This window comes from Podarcis erhardii (assembly GCF_964252035.2).
Source record: "Podarcis erhardii genome assembly, chromosome: 3".
In the NCBI taxonomy this organism is placed as follows: domain Eukaryota; kingdom Metazoa; phylum Chordata; class Lepidosauria; order Squamata; family Lacertidae; genus Podarcis; species Podarcis erhardii.
In genome coordinates, this window is record NC_138507.1 from 59,965,541 (window position 1) to 59,982,334 (window position 16,794).

Sequence of the window (16,794 nt, forward strand, 5' to 3'; positions counted from 1 at the left end):
TAAGCCTCACAGAACATGGTGGGACTTACTTTTGAGTGAGCATGCAGAGTATTGCCCTGTTACCATGAGAGAAGAAGCCCAAGATGAACCCCACTTAACCATTCCAACAGCTTGGTCCTCTGTTTCTTGATTTCACTAATAATAACTCACTAATAATCTGATAAGCCTCCTGAACAGAGATGGGGAACTTGTGGTTCTCTAGCTTTTGCTGGACTTGACATCGGCTTTGCATGTAGAGGAGGTCCTAGGTTCCATCACTGGTATCTCCAGGCAGGGTTAGCAGAGATGCCTGCCTGAAATCCTGAACAGCTGCTCCCAGCCAGTGTAGATAGTACTAAGCAAGATGGACCAATGGCCTGATTTGCTAAAAGGCATCTTCCCATTAACTATTCTCTTTGTGTATTTCTAATTTACAATTTGACAGCAAAACAACAACAACTCGCCAGTTTTGGATGTAAGAAGTGCTGCCTGTCATATTGTTGTGTTGTAAATTCAGAGTGGTGAAAAGGGAAACAATGAAGCAGTAGGAACAACAACCTAACCATGTTTGCTTTTATTTTGTCAGATACACTAATCTTTTTCAGAGGAAAGTTATGATAGATTCAATATTGTGCTAGAACAATTCAAGGAAAATAATCTAGATGAGTTATCTTAAATAAGAGTGAATCTGTCTTACCTTTCGTGTTTCTCTCCTGTTGAACTTGGCCATATAAACAATCCTTTTGCACTTTCTGTACTTAGATATGTCAGCTATTAGTTAAGTGCCTGCTCCTGCATGAAAATGAGCCATAATTTCCTAATATACACTTGAATGCTTATTCACAATGACTGGCAATGATTCATTCAAAATTATCTTGTTCTTTTCAGTAGAAATCACACCGCACATACCAATAGTTTTGGAGAACATCCACTTTAGCTGCTAATAAAGCTAGCCCGTCGGCATATTGCTTTGTGAAGTTTAGGAATAATAATAAATTTACCTCTGTTAAAAGTAAACCCTGAGCTGCTAAAGGTCAAAGCAAGCTGAAAGGCATTTGCAAACACAATGGTTTCATATAGGAGAAACTGACTAAGCACTGCCACTGGCTGACTTCAAGCAATGTATGTTCTGCAACCACACAATAAATAAACAGGCAACCAGAAGGGTAGGTGTGGTGGTGGGATGACTGTTTCCAAGTTCTGAGGGGTGATTGACCATGACATCCATATGTGGCTGCCAAATAAGTACATCATGATTCAAAGCATGGCACAAGACTAGCCCTTTGGAAAGTCCAAGCTAATCTGGGTTTGGTCTCAGCCATGTGAAGTGTTCTTTATCATGCAGTTACTACCACTGAATTTTATCTGTGTATATATATATATATACACAGTGTGTGTATATATATATATATATATGCAGGTTTTGGTGTACGAAAGCATATATATATATATATATATATATATATATATATATATATATATTATAAACACATGCATTCCACATGCCATGCTTCTGCAGTCATATGTTTGTCTTGGGGCAGGACAGGGCCAGCTCTGGTTTAGTATATAAGATCCCTATAACTTACATTGCACTTTTGCACACTGATTTGCTGGCAATTGGTATGGCTGACCGGTGGCAAAGTAGAAGGCTGTGCTCTTGAATAGTTCACTCCACACAGGAAGGAAACACACAAGGTAGAGGGCACCTCCTGCATATGTGTCTAAGGAAGTGTTGGTTATTCCTGCATTTTCAATTTACCCTAACACAGCACACCATGCAAGTACCAAAGGCTTAAGTTATTCAATACACTCCATGCACTCCGGAGCATTTGATTAACGAAATCATTATTTCTGGATCTTTGCAAAGTATACAGACCTTCTTTTGTAACTATGCATTTCTCCAAGGTGAAAGATTACATGAAACAATGTTAGTGTTATGGTGATAATGGCTGCTTTGCATAAAATATCCTGAAGGGTTGCATAATTTGTGTGAAATTGTCAACAATTTCAGAGGTATTAAACAAAATACGTTTAAGAAATAATGATATTCAACTGGGTTGGCTTCTTTTAAATCTTGTTGTTTAGTTGTTTAGTTGTGTCGGACTCTTTGTGACCCCATGAACCAGAGCACGTCAGGCACTCCTGTCTTCCACTGCCTCCTGCAGTTTGGTCAACTACTGCAATTGGTCTTACAATTGCAATTGGTCACCCCTTGCGTTTTCCTGTAAGACCAATTGCAGTCATTAACAGTTGTCAATAGGCTTACCACACCTATCAGCCAATCACCCATTCCCACCACCCTTCTGAGTAATACCCCTCCCCACCCTCTCACTATATATAAGGGTCTGGTGACTTCTGTTTCAGTGTATCTGAAGAAGTGTGCATGCACACGAAAGCTCATACCAATAACAAACTTAGCTGGTCTCTAAGGTGCTACTGGAAGGAATTCTTTTATTCAGTTCTGAGGTGTCTGTGTGTTTTTTAAAGATGTAATGACCACCATGTCAGGGAACTGCCATCAGTGCTGGAGGGAGAGACCAAGCTCCAGAGGGATTCCAGAGAGCGTCCCGGGATGGGGAGAAGCAGCCCATCTTCTGGGGAAGAGAATCAGCGTAGCACCAGTGGAGAAGGGGGGCAGATGGGGGAATCGGTGAGGCGGTCCCATGACTCCTTGCCGGGGACCAGCGGGGAGAGTAAGGGTCCTCCGCTGCCTATGCCCTCCTTGCGCAGAAGGCTTCCGCGCAGGGAGAGTAGGAGGAGACTAGGCGTCAAAGAGCTTCTTTGCTGGAAGAAGTTTAAGAAACGCCCACTGACGGATTCTGTCAGCGATTGAGACAGCCACAGGTGAGTGGCTGTCTGGACAGAAAAGGTTCACTCAGGCAACCCAGCCAGGTGTTGGCACCGGTTTACGCACGAGCAACCCCTAGAACCATTAGACACCACCACAAATCTTTTGCCTCCCTTGACACACACTTGGACCCTCAAACCATTTGGACTGCATAATTTCTTTTAACAATGCTTATTTGCAGAACAGCAAACATGGGCAAATCAGGACCAAAATCATGTTGCTTTCATAGTCTAATTGGTTTTCATCTGGAAGATCTTCCAAACTATTATGCCATAGTGTTCATTGTCTAGCATGAGAAAATGTTTCCCCACTTATCTGACCACCTGCTGCCATTGCCTATAATGTTTGCAAGGTGATGCTTTCTGTTTTCCTCCCACACAGAGGAAGCAGTAAGGAGACAAAAGCTCATGGCTTGAATACAATTGTTTGTTCCAATATAAACAAGCACAAAAATACCTCTCAGAATAAACCAGAACATTTTCTTCTTTTCTTCGTAACCCCAAAGCCAACTCTAAATTTTTCTTCCAAAGTTCCATATATCATTGTGACTCTCCTGCTCAAGAATGAAATCGGAAGCTGCAATTAATGGAAAGGTCAAATTACACTTTTTGAAAACCAATTAATTGCTCCCCCCCCCAAAAAAAATCATTGCTTTGCATTTTCCACCAGCTGCAGTCAAACGTTTTTACACATGTTCAGAGTAAGATTTGGTATCTTTCTTCAACTTTTCTTTCTAACTCCAAAGCAATTTGGATTAGTGCATTTGAATGGAGCTCAGCTGTTTGAAGAATAGCTGAGAGAGGCTGCTTAACTTTTCCCAGGTTTAGGGAGAGGGTAGTAAAACTGTGACAAATGAGGGGTAGGATATTTGTTAAATTGGACAAAATATAATTAGAGGCAGTGAGAGATTTTACTTTCTTGGGCTCCATGATCACTGCAGATGGTGACAGCAGCCACGAAATTAAAAGACGCCTGCTTCTGTGGAGAAAAGCAATGACCAACCTAGACAGCATCTTAAAAAGTAGAGACATAACCTTGCCAACAAAGGTCCGTATAGTAAAAGCTATGGTTTTCCCAGTAGTGATGTATGGAAGTGAGAGCTGGACCATAAAGAAGGCTGATCACCGAAGAATTGATGCTTTTGAATTATGGTGCTGGAGGAGACTCTTGAGAGTCCCATGGACTGCAAGAAGAACAAACCTCTCCATTCTGAAGGAAATCAGCCCTGAGTGCTCACTGGAAGGGCAGATTGTGAAGCTGAGGCTCCAATACTTTGGCCACCTCATGAGAAGATAAGACTCCCTGGAAAAGACCCTGATGCTGGGAAAGACTGAGGGCACAAGGAGAAGGGGACGACAGAGGACGAGATGGTTGGACAGTGTTCTCGAAGCTACCAACATGAGTTTGACCAAAATGCGGGAGGCAGTGGAAGACAGAAGTGCCTGGCGTGCTCTGGTCTATGGGGTCACGAAGAGTCCGACACAACTAAACGACTAAACTACATCAACAACAACGTAATTAGAAGGGAAGGAAATTCATCAAAGACTAAGAAGTGTGCATAGTTTGTGGCCATTCCTTCACTATAGCATCTTCAAGTGGTACTTGGACTAGGACCATGTTGTTCTTTGGAGATGCATGGAAGCAAAGTGAAATGTGATTGAGCTTCATCTTATTCTTTGAAAGTTGGCATCCACAACCTAATTTTGCTTGTGGTGCGTGCTGGGTCAATGTAAAAGTGCCACCCTACTGAAAGTGGTTGTTGGTATATTGTTATGGGAAACATTATTGATAACTTACAATTTTAACCCCTAATAGGACTACTGTATCACATCAGATACTCATACTGTTTATTTAGTAAAAATTAATTGTACTGTGTATCCAATAAAATGAATGGTTATGGATCATTTTCATAAATATTCATCTTCCAGTTTGATTTGTTCTGTCGAAATCACTGGGATGTTCTTGCTAATCATATGGCTCAACATTTCCAAGTTCTAGGTACTATGCACTTGTTGTAAACACATGAATATTTTTGTAATGTTCTGAGGTTTGTGGTGCTGTGAACTTGCCTGTGTGTGGCTTGCATGAGAACCCAAAATGACATGAATCAGTGCAGCTCATAAGTAACATTATCATTTCTGTAAGACTTCCTCACCACAGGAAGGGATTCATCCTCTCTCTACCAACCATGATGATATTATGAGGACTACTCATTTAGATGAGTTATATCCACTTGTAATGTGAAACTATTCAGCTGTGGCATTTAGAGAGGTGGCATGGTGGTATTTAGGCATTGTCCGGTTTTTAGTAAACCGTCTGAGGTTTGAGGTTTTTACTCTTGCTACCAGTAGCTGAATTCTAAATGTACCAATTTTGCCTTCTTGTTTTTCAGATAGATAATCTGAAAACCGTTTTATGCTCTTATCCCTTTAGAAAGAAGCCTCTATTTATAATAAAAACAAATAAATTATTATTTCTCTTAGAACATTTACCACATTTGGCACCATCCATCAATGTTCCGCTCTTGTGACATTTCCCTGCATTTAAGTGGAACTTTCACTGGAGCAGCTCTGTTGGACCATTCTCAGAAATCTGCAGTTTTCCTATTCTGATGTAATTAGAACTTTTCTGTGATGCTGGGAAAAACCCCAAGATGTGACTTAACTTTCATCCTTTGCCTGCACCACAACAGATACCAGATGGCATCCAGGAGAGAAAAAGAGCATAATAACCCTCTTCTATTTGTGTGAAGTGACAACATTAAAACTTTAGCACAGCTGGAGAAGTTGTGTGCATGCAAGGCTCCTCTTGGTGTCCACAATCTTAGTGTTTGTGAAGAGAAGGCAGCTGTAATTGTTCTATGGTTGCTACATTGTGGCTTAGGTATGCCAGATAATTCTGATGAAAACAGAAGCAGAAATTTTCATTGTTCGCTTATTTTGTCCTATATCAGGAACAGAAACCAATCCAGCACTGGCCCCCACCCATCACCCCTAGCCTGCAAATGAAACTTAATTGATGACTTTTTCTGCATTTAAATTGCATTTGCTTTCAAAAAAATGAATGAACAGTGAGATGAAATACAGACTGTTTGGTAGAAATTGAAGTGCAGGAGAACAGAAACATCACTGATTGTGGTGAAGACAAGTCAGAACGAGGATTAAAAGGATCGAATGGGAATAGCTCTCTTCTTACATCCCTGGGCCTGTGGTACTTATGATTATGGCACCTGCTTTGCTTCCACACCCATTCCCAATTCCAGCCATTTATGCATTAGATGTGGGGAAGAGCATATAACAACATAACTAAGCTGTCCTAGATGCTATGGTGGGACAAATTAAATGCCTTGCTGTCATGTTCCATGAGACATGCAACATGCAGTTCTAGCTGAACATATAGAATAGGTTGGTTTCTTGTATCACTGCCCTAATGCTGCTTTAACTTCACAGTGTAGTATAATTTTGGGGGATGTTGATTGATTGCTGTTTACCCTCTTGGTTGATTAAGAACTTCCAAAGAACATATTTAATGTGTGCCCTGTGTGTTGTTCTGCATAGTGTACAGTAAACATGTGTTGTACACATGATGACAACATGTCAGAGCTGTGATTGCATAGACTGGGCAGAATTGTGCAACTTCTGTCGGCTGCAGTTTGAGTTCACTCTGAAAATCTTCATCATCAATCATTCATTTGTTGTTAATTAAATCAGCTCTTGGAACGATTGTGTTGGAGTCACCAGGGCCAGCTTCATTTCAAGTAAAAGTAATTAAAAGCACTACTTCTGTTTGCATGAGTGAAGATAAGCAATGTGAATTGGTGTAATAAATATATATATATTGACTGCTATTATCTCTTCTGTTCTAGGTATTATGTGTCATTGTGCTAACAACAATCCTGGGATGTATATTTGGGCTGAAACCTAGCTGTACAAGAGATGGTAAGTAATGAAGAATGCTAATATAAGTAGCTGAGTTTCTTTAGATATAAAAGGTTCACCTTGCATTCATTAGGTACACAGCATCCACTATTGGTTTTGCCCATTTTCCCATTTATGAATCTTTCCATTTGTCATAATACAAATTATGAATGCAAATGATAAAGTTTTTATTAGGCCTGTCACCCAATTAAGGAAATCTTAGTTAATTAAATGAGGGATTCAATCAGATAGGTGCACTTGTGGGGATGAGTACAATGAATCCTGCTAGAGCAATGAGGCTCCCCCCCTTGCTCTGTGCCCCCAAATTGGCTCGGGGGGTTGGAAGAACCCCCAGGACCACACAGAGGTAGAAGAGGAGAGCCTGTTCCATCGGGCAAGCAGAAATGCTTGCATTTATGGAACAATCATAATTGCATGACATTAAATTCCACTCAAAGGCAAGTGAAAGTCAGACTGCCATCCTATAAAGTCCCTTTCCATAAAGCCCATGTACAGTGACTAATCCATTGTGTTTATATCTGTGGCTCTCATGTTCGTTATGTTTCATGCAAAGGCTTCCACATTGTTTTGCCAATGGTACACTTAATGTACTGCAGAAAAGGCAAACATACCAAACTTGCATTGTATGCTAAATGAGCCATTTGAGGAATTGCATGGGTAGAAATATTTATGTGTGTCACATGAAGGAGACGTTTTAGTCAGCAGATTTAACAATTTTCCTACTTCTAGGCCAGTGCAGAGCCCAGGGACATCATTTGAGTTCTGCTTTCAGTTGTGGGTAGGGCTGAGGTTAGCATGAAATGGATTACTTTTATCATTATCGCTGGTGGAAATGGCATATTCTGTTGCTTCTGCACAGATCCATTGAGCTAAGTTTTCTGATGAGGAAGAAAAACTAATGGGGCTAATCGAAATAGCAGTATTGGTGCACAGTCTTTATTGGTTGCAGTGGAAGCCTGTTGGCTCATGTCTGCCCCTCATATATTTCTTCGCAGATTGCTCGCCATCCAGGCACAATTCCCACAGTACTTTTTGTTAGACTAAGAATTAGTGAAGGGTATCTATTTTTTCATGCAAATTTACTCCTGGGTCCATGATGAAATGTTAATTAATGTAGTATCAATGTTCAATTGCTAACATCAAGTAAATATAAAACATTTCAGTCAAAACCTGCAAAGGCCGTTGCTATGAGAGAACATTTGGAAGTTGCCGCTGCGACAAAGAATGTGTTAAACTTGGAAACTGCTGTTTAGATTTCCAAGAAGCCTGTATAGAACCGGGTAAGCATCACTTTTTTGTATAAAATTTGTTCCCGTTCTTGAAGCAGCTTAGCATGTGGGTGAGCTGGGAGACACGAACCAGCTGCTGTCCTGTTACAGCTGTCCCATTGCCATTTCAAACCACCATAGTCTGATTAAAACACTCTGCATTTTTCCTAAACAAAATGCTGCTTCTAAGACTGCAGCGGTTATTGATGCTGTTCCATGAAAGTGCTTAGACATTTTAGAAAATGACAGAGCCTTCTGCAGGCAAAACAACTCAATTACTGCATACAAGGACTAGGTCAGATGTCCCTGTATTGCGGGTCCCTGCAGAATATCTAAAGATTAGTGGTAGAGGGAATGAACTGGAAGGTAGGAGTGGTAGATGGGGAAGAAAGGTGTGCTGAGTTCTCTCTCCTACCTATTACTTTCCCCCTTAAGTCCTCTCCTCTGAGCTATTTCTCACCACCTTTGGTTCCCATATATGTTTTTGAAATGGCTGAACAGGTTTCAGGCAAGCATCTGGCTTCTGCTTTCTCCCTTCAAATCATGCCTCCCCACTGCCAGCTCATCTGATGTTTCCAGAAGTTTGCCACTCAATGCCTAGCTTGGCCCTAATACTTGACTCACAGAAAACACTATACAGTGGTACCTCGGTTTAAGAACAACCCTGTTTAAGAACTATTCAGTTTATGAACTCCGCAAAATCGGAAGTAGTATCCCAGTTTGCAAACTTTACCTCAGTCTAAGAATGGAATGTGAACGGTGGAAGGGCACCGGCGGCGGGAGGCCTCATTAGGGAAAGTGCGCCTCGGTTTGAGGACGGTTTCAGTTTAAGAACAGACTTCCGGAACAGATTAAGTTTGTAAACCGAGGTACTACTGTATCCTATTAATGTCATGCCTTCTTCCCACCATGAAATCCTATGGGTCATGACTACTTTGCTAAGTTTCACCTAGCAGTTCTGTGAAAGTCAGTGGGGATGCATGAAAACTAATACAAATTTAATGGTTTGTTTGTTTGTTTTTTACTGGTAATTTAGACTGATGCTAGATCAGCAAGGTGTAGTGGTTTTGTTCTCAGCATGAATAGGAAGTTGTATCCTGACTTGAAAGGGAGCTAAACCATAAAGGCAGTTTAACACTTTTTTTTCTGTCATGTTTCAAGAATTTAGTATTGTATGGATATCAGGCCTGGCATAGGAAACACCAAAGCCACAGTGATTTTCCTGTTCCAGAGCTCCTCTTTATTCGTTTCTTTTTCTTTTGAAGCAGCACTCTGCTAATCCAGGAATTACAGTGATGCAATGTCAGGGGCATTGTGGAGAACTAAAATAGCAGCCCCTGGCACTCCTTTGCAGGAGTCATAGAATCATAGAATCATAGAGTTGGAAGAGACCACAAGGGCCATCGAGTCCAACCCCCTGCCAAGCAGGAAACACCATCAGAGCACTCCTGACATATGGTTGTCAAGCCTCTGCTTAAAGACCTCCAAAGAAGGAGACTCCACCACACACCTTGGCAGCAAATTCCACTGTCGAACAGCTCTTACTGTCAGGAAGTTCTTCCTAATGTTTAGGTGGAATCTTCTTTCTTGTAGTTTGGATCCATTGCTCCGTGTCCGCTTCTCTGGAGCAGCAGAAAACAACCTTTCTCCCTCCTCTATGAGACATCCTTTTATATATTTGAACATGGCTATCATATCACCCCTTAACCTCCTCTTCTCCAGGCTAAACATGCCCAGCTCCCTTAGCCGTTCCTCATAAGGCATCGTTTCCAGGCCTTTGACCATTTTGGTTGCCCTCCTCTGGACACGTTCCAGTTTGTCAGTGTCCTTCTTGAACTGTGGTGCCCAGAACTGGACACAGTACTCCAGGTGAGGTCTGACCAGAGCAGAATACAGTGGCACTATTACTTCCCTTGATCTAGATGCTATACTCCTATTGATGCAGCCCAGAATTGCATTGGTTTTTTTAGCTGCCACGTCACACTGTTGCCTCATGTTAAGTTTGTGGTCAACCAAGACTCCTACATCCTTTTCACATGTACTGCTCTCAAGCCAGGTGTCACCCATCTTGTATTTGTGCCTCTCATTTTTTTTGCCCAACTGCAATATTTTACATTTCTCCCTGTTAAAATTCATCTTGTTTGTTTTGGCCCAGTTCTCTAATCTGTCAAGGTCGTTTTGAAGTGTGATCCTGTCCTCTGGGGTGTTAGCCACCCCTCCCAGTTTGGTGTCATCTGCAAATTTGATCAGGATGCCCTTGAGTCTATCATCCAAGTCGTTGATAAAGATGTTGAATAAGTAAAGATGTTGAATAAGTAAAGTCAGCTGCACCATTCTGGGACTCTTAGTTTTTCTCCTTCTTGGTGCTCCATTGAGTGCTGGGAACAAGTAAAAGAAGTAAGGCTCTGGGGAGCCCAGAGTAGTGCAAAGAGTGGTGCTTCTCTGTTGACTGCTTCCACTGTAGCTGCCTGCCTGCTCAAAGTAACATGAGCTGTTGTACTGCACAGTTGCTTCCTGCTGATAGTTCTGCCATCCCCATCTTCCCCAGAGGAATGCAGGCAGTGGCTCTTCTAAGCTGCAAGGTGGATAGGCAAAGAGGAAGCATCTTCTGGGCAAGGAGTGGAGAAGATGATGAGTGGGGAGGAGCTGCTGTCTGTGCTACTGTGAGCTGCCTGTGCTGGCAATGGAAGAAAAGCATGGTTACCTTGTACTACTCTGGGTTCCGCAGCCCCATATTGTTTTCTTTCTTTCCTGATAGTCAGTGGAGGGCTGGAAGTCAAATGAAAACAAATTAAACAGGCTGCAGGAGTCAGAATAGCATAGAGGGTGGCACTCTTCTTTTGGTGTGGTTGCCCACCAATGGTAGCAGAGGTGGTGACTTCTACTACTTTGTACCCAGGCCCCCATCTGCTAGTTAAGGCTGCTAGGGATTGGGGGGGGGGTCATAAACATGGAGGTTTCCATAGGGGGCACCTTGCCAACAACCCCAAACCTGGAGTTAGACGTATTGAGATGATATTAAAATGACTAACTTTTATAAAGGCAACATCTACCAAAGTGCCAGCAAAGAAACGACGGCTCCTTTGATTTGTACCCATATAATTGCATTCAGATATCCTTCTACACAATACCCAGTTCAGCCATAATTAACTAAAAGTGGGGTGGGTTCCATGCATTTGCAGCTCATATATGGAACTGTACCAAATTTCGGTGTGGGGAGAAGAACCGGCCAGAGTACCTCTGCTCCTGTTCAGAAGACTGTGTGAAAAATAACAACTGCTGTGTCAATTATTACTCAGTGTGTGAAGGTAAAATATTATGTTAGTTTTATCGCTGACTGGTTAAAAGCTGTGAAAGGGAAGTATTGGACTGGGTTATTTGCTGTACTTGGTCAAGGTACTGATAGCTGCTTTGATTTGAAAAATCTAAGGAAACCTATCCTTGGTTGAGATCCAAAGAGCTACTGTTGCCATACTTGGAGTTGTCAAGCACATAGACACTTTATGGGGGGGAAACAACAACAACTCTTATGTCAGGTAGCCTGTGCTTGAAAAACAATAAGTAAGTGTGGCAGATTATGCCCAATATTCAGGCGATTCAGGCAGGCTACATCTGGAGTCTATTCTGGTTCTTCCTGATCTAGGGCTGCCACAGACTCCACAACAGCATTCTGGCAATCTTAGGAATTACCCAAAGGATTAGGGTACATTCTGTTGGGTTTTGTCTTCTCTCCTTCAAAAATGGGCTTGCTATTTGGATTTGGGGGATGCCGCTCAAGAATCACAATCCCACCAGTTAAGTGTAGCTGAAGAATCCTTTTAATCTTGACTTCACCCCCCCCTCAGACCAGTCCAGATGTAATGGGGCCAACCAAATAATTTTGTCACTCACAGGTCTCCACCGTTCACATATAGAACAGGGACTTTTGATGAAGCATTTGATTTTCACCTCAAATGGGGAGCATGGGTGGCGGCAGATGAACTTTCCATCATCCTTATCCTTCTGTCATGTGTTTCATTGTTTCAGCCACTTTTCATGGTCTGACTCACCAGCAGTAGCTGCATTGGGCTAAGAGAAAAATAGCTTGAGCAGCAGAGTTTGAAGGTGCAGCATTGGAATCGGCACAAGTCCCAAGACTGCTCCTATAGCTAATAATGATAATGATAATGATAATGATATGGGAAGCAGCAGCCATCAGGCCAGCTCTGCTGGAATAAGCACTTTGAAGATTACAGCTTATTATCTCAGTGGAGGGGGGTTAAAAAGAAATGCTGTCAATATTCAAAATGACCTTTTCTTAAATGCTGCTATTTAGCGTTGAGATACAAGATGTAGCTTAGGTGCACACTCCCACACGATTATTATTGTTTTTTTAAAAAAGAACGGTGGATCCCATTATATATCTTAAATTGCTTTAAATTCCTTTGGGGGGCACTTTTTATGAGGTATTGGGACAGCCTCAGTAGCAGATGGGACACCACCACTTCTCCTGACCTCCAGTTGAGCACATCTCTGCTACTTACTAGGAGATAGATTAGAAGACAGTGGTGAGGTCAGTGCAGTACAAACACACCTGCAGAACCAATCTGACATTCCTGCTGGTGCATTTGTGCCATGCCAAGCTCCCTGTTGCTTGGCCCTTCCTGTCAACCTCCAGATAAGCAGCAGCAATGTGATGGACCAGAGGGTAGGTGAGTGGGGGGAGGGCAACATACCATCTGCAACTGGCAGCTTCTTCAAGAAACAGAAGCCCCAATCCCACAGTTCTTTGGCTCCCAACCTATATCTTAGAATGAGTTCCTAGAAGTTGTACTCCTACTTTTTTTTAAAAAAGAATGCATTAAATGACCATGTTGATGGGTTTCAATTTCAGGAATGCATTGCTTTTAACTTCCCATACTTTCATATCAAGTCAGTTTTCCCCTTTCACATAATAGAATGCTACTAACAATTGAATAATATACTGAAATCCTTCTTTTTGAAAATAAGGAAGGACAAGCTGGCTTGAAGAAAAATGTGAGGACTTAAATGAACCCCAGTGCCCAGAAGGGTAAGAATCTGTATATCTTTTGCATCTTTTTAAAGAGAGGGTGCTGTGGCACTGTAAATCTTTCTGTAGTGGTTGTGCAGCAACGTCTGAAGGTGTCACATTCTCTTATCCCTGCCATCTTTCCTGACATAAGTTTCTCTCTTCATATATATTACCCTTGGCATTGGCTCCCTGCTCATTTCCTGACCCAGATTCATGTTCACTGAGGCTGATGGGAGTTGGACCATCTGAACAGCCATTAATGAACAGCCACCTATGCTTTAAACCATTCTTCCAGACTCTTCCTTTCCCAGTTTTCCATACATTTTTAATGAGATTATAAGGATTGAGCTGTTCATCATAAAGCTTGGCCCAGACTGGTTGTATTCAGACTTTTTGTGCTCCAACTAGAATTAGTCATTGCTCCCACAAGCATCAACACAAATGTTAGTGGGAGAGACCCAACTAAAGTTAAGCACATTAATCCCATGGATTCCAGTTGGAATTCTAGTGGGGCAAGTCTCACTTTGTTCAAGGGGACTTATTTCCAAGTAAGTGCATATAGGATTGTTGCCTGAATATATATAACTTGGACTGGATCTTACCTACTGAGAATCAAAAGAGCAGCCGAGAAGGAAGCAGTATCACATTTGGAGGTGTTTTGCCCTTCTAGGCATATGATGTGGGCCAGTTTAAATGATATAGCCAGTTAAAATAAATATTCAACGAATTCCCACCCCACTCTTCATCCCAAATGAGCCCAGGGTGGCAAACATAAAAAAGTCAAAACAATACAATTTAAAGCAAAACAAAATATATTTAAAACAATTTAAAGACCAACTGAAACATCTCAAAACAATTTTTAAAATATCTAAAAATATTTAAAAATATTTAGAATATCTAAGAACATTTAAAAGTAATCACATACCCTCACAATTGCTAATTTTCAAAGTTGCTAAGGCTAGTGTTTTTCAGCCATCAAATGTATTTCCTGGAGTGTATCTCCTATTTACAAGTCTGGTGGTAGGTGCATGCATGTTCTCAGTGACAGCAGCTATCCCAAGTCCACTCAGTGTTGGAAAACTCATTTTCATCTTGTAGAGCAAGGTAGTGCAATTTGATAAGACCTGAATGGAGTTTTGCTTTGCCTCTTTTTGTGGAATGAAGAATCCTGGTGTTTTGTCTGGATGCATTCTCAATGTTTGTGAACATTGTAAACAAGGCAAAGCTATCAATCTTCTTGGACATAACAGTCACTTATATGAGGCAAACTGATTGACATATGACCAAAGGGAAACAGTTTGGATGAGTAGCGTACTATATTTAACTTGAGGTTTTTCTTGCCAATGCCAAACCAGAAGGCAATTTGCAAAAAGAAACAAGTTACGTCCCAACCTGTTATTTTAAATTGGCTAGACATTTCATTCAGTAAAAAAATTGGCACTAAGCATTGATTTGAAGTTCTTACGCTGCCTGAGGAATATAACTTTAAAAGATTTCATATATATACTAAACTAACACTTCAAGCTTAGCCATTTTTCTCAGAAGTCCTACTAATTTCAGTGGAACATTAAAACAACCTTGCTGATCAGACCAAAGGACCATCTTGTCCAGCCTCCTTTTCTCCCAGTGGCCAACCAGGTGTCTCTGGGTTGTCTGTAAGCAGGACATAAGCCCAGTACTCCCCTCCCATTTGTGATTCCCAGCAGCTAGTATTCAAGACACTCCACTTCTGGCACCATAGCCATCATGGCTAGTAGCAAATGTGCTTCAGAGAGCAGCCTTACCATGATAAAATCTGCTGCTATTTAAATGTTTCGTTGACTATAAAATAAACTCTAGTATGGAACAAAGAGCATGTGTGTGGAGGTGCTATCCAACTTGCAAAAGAGAAAAGGAATGATGGCTAAAAACTAAACAGAAGACAATCAGCTGCCTGCTGAAAAGTAAATGCACAACATTCTTATAGAAATATGAGAATTCTGGGTACTTAACCCCAATCCCAAGGATATTCTCTCAGCCTTTGTTTGTGTTTTGTGCCCATTTTTTTGAGATGACAGGTTTAGAACAGATTTGGTGAAGCTCAGATGATACATCCGCTCATAAGAAAAGTACAGAACTCCTTTCACACTTTCTTCAGAAAGCGTTGGTACATTTCATCACTACATTTGACTTAGAGAGGTGGATCATCAAGCCAAATCCACTGCTAGCAGCAGAAAACCTGCCAGAAGCATGTCTGTCTTATTAAACGCTCCTCTCCAATAGAGGGTACTTTGGTATATAGTGAATACCTAGGTAAACTTAAAAGATCACCCAACTATTTTAGCTAAATGTGTCAAGTCCATCAAAACTAATGCAATCTTTTATTTTTGCATCCTGTTCTTACAGATCCCCAGTGATCGAGATTCTTTTAATTAATTAGCTTAACCAGTGCCCAACCAGTTCTGCAGGTTTCCCAGACATTTTTCCTAAATCTTTCAGGCTCCAGTCTGAGCTCATTACAGTACCTCTTATATAAACATCAAGTGATTGCCATTCTCTTTAATGACAACCCTTTAGGAATGCGATTCCCCATCACCACTCCTCACTGTCCCTCCATAAATGTGATTGTATTGTAATCTTAAGGTTTTACAGGGACTGATTTCTATATGAATGTATTTTTTTTACTAGTTAGTACTTGCAATATTTATTACTTCTAATGATAACCCTAGTTTAAATTATATGCTTTTACATATCATTTCCAGTGCATTATATTATATTTGGATATATTTATTAAATTATAATTAACAATATGTTATCGTTCTATATTTATTTGACTTCTGTGCCTTGTGGGTACCATTCTTTCTAAAATGTGGAAACTAACTTGATGAAGCAAATAAATTGAAAGGACTCATTGTAGTTACCAAGGAGATACTGTAAATGAACTTTCCAGCATATTTATTGCACTAGAGTTGCCTTTGGCTAGGCTCATGGCAACATTTTTTGAAGCCCCTTATGCAGCATATGTCATGATGCTCCTTGCTATGTGTTCAGCGCTTTTTTCCCCTAGATCAGGCATCAGCAAACTTTTTCAGCAGGGGGCTGTCCCTCAAACCTTGGGGGGGGGGGCTGGACTATATTTTGAAAAACAAAACAAAAATGAATTCCTATGCCCCACAAATAACCCACAGATGCATTTTAAATAAAAGCACACATTTTTTGTCATTGTAAAACACCAGGCCTCACAAATAACCCAGAAAGGCATTTTAAATAAAAGGACACATTCTACTCATGTAAAAACATGCTGATTCCTGGACTGTCTGCCGGATTTAGAAGACGATTGGTCTGGATCCGGCCCCCGGGCCTTAGTTTGCCTACCCATGGTCTAGATGTTCAGTCTTTGCACACAATGAAAAAGGGTTTGGAAGTATAGCTTGAATTTATCTAAATGTGTGGCTTTTAAAAATTAGAATTGGTGAGATTGGTGCCTGTTAACCCTATTCAGGTGTCAAACAAATTGTGGAGCAGGTGACTGAGGGCTGCTGGCGCCTGCCCTCACCTTTGCATCTCTGCCGGCCTTTCAAAGGATCCTGGATCACAGGGAAGCATAAGCATATAGAGTGGCTCCCCTCTTCAGACTTTCCCTTCAATCTGTAGACAGCAGGGACATGATGGCATGTGTGGGGTCATTGGGTGTGGTCCCGCTCTCTTATTTATGAGCACATGGGGGAGAGCACCCAAAGGGGCGTAAAG

At 41.3% G+C, this 16,794-nt stretch overlaps 1 protein-coding gene across 1 annotated transcript in view; it reads left to right on the plus strand.

Annotated features, from left to right (window-relative positions):
- ENPP1 (ectonucleotide pyrophosphatase/phosphodiesterase 1) overlaps positions 1–16,794 on the plus strand; it is a 46,747-nt gene that overhangs the window by 6,203 nt on the left and 23,750 nt on the right. The window contains exons 2-5 of the mRNA XM_081855274.1: positions 6,693–6,765; positions 7,929–8,045; positions 11,216–11,341; positions 13,023–13,083. Of these exons, the coding sequence (XP_081711400.1) occupies positions 6,693–6,765; positions 7,929–8,045; positions 11,216–11,341; positions 13,023–13,083 (377 nt within the window). The remainder of the gene's footprint in view (positions 1–6,692; positions 6,766–7,928; positions 8,046–11,215; positions 11,342–13,022; positions 13,084–16,794) is intronic.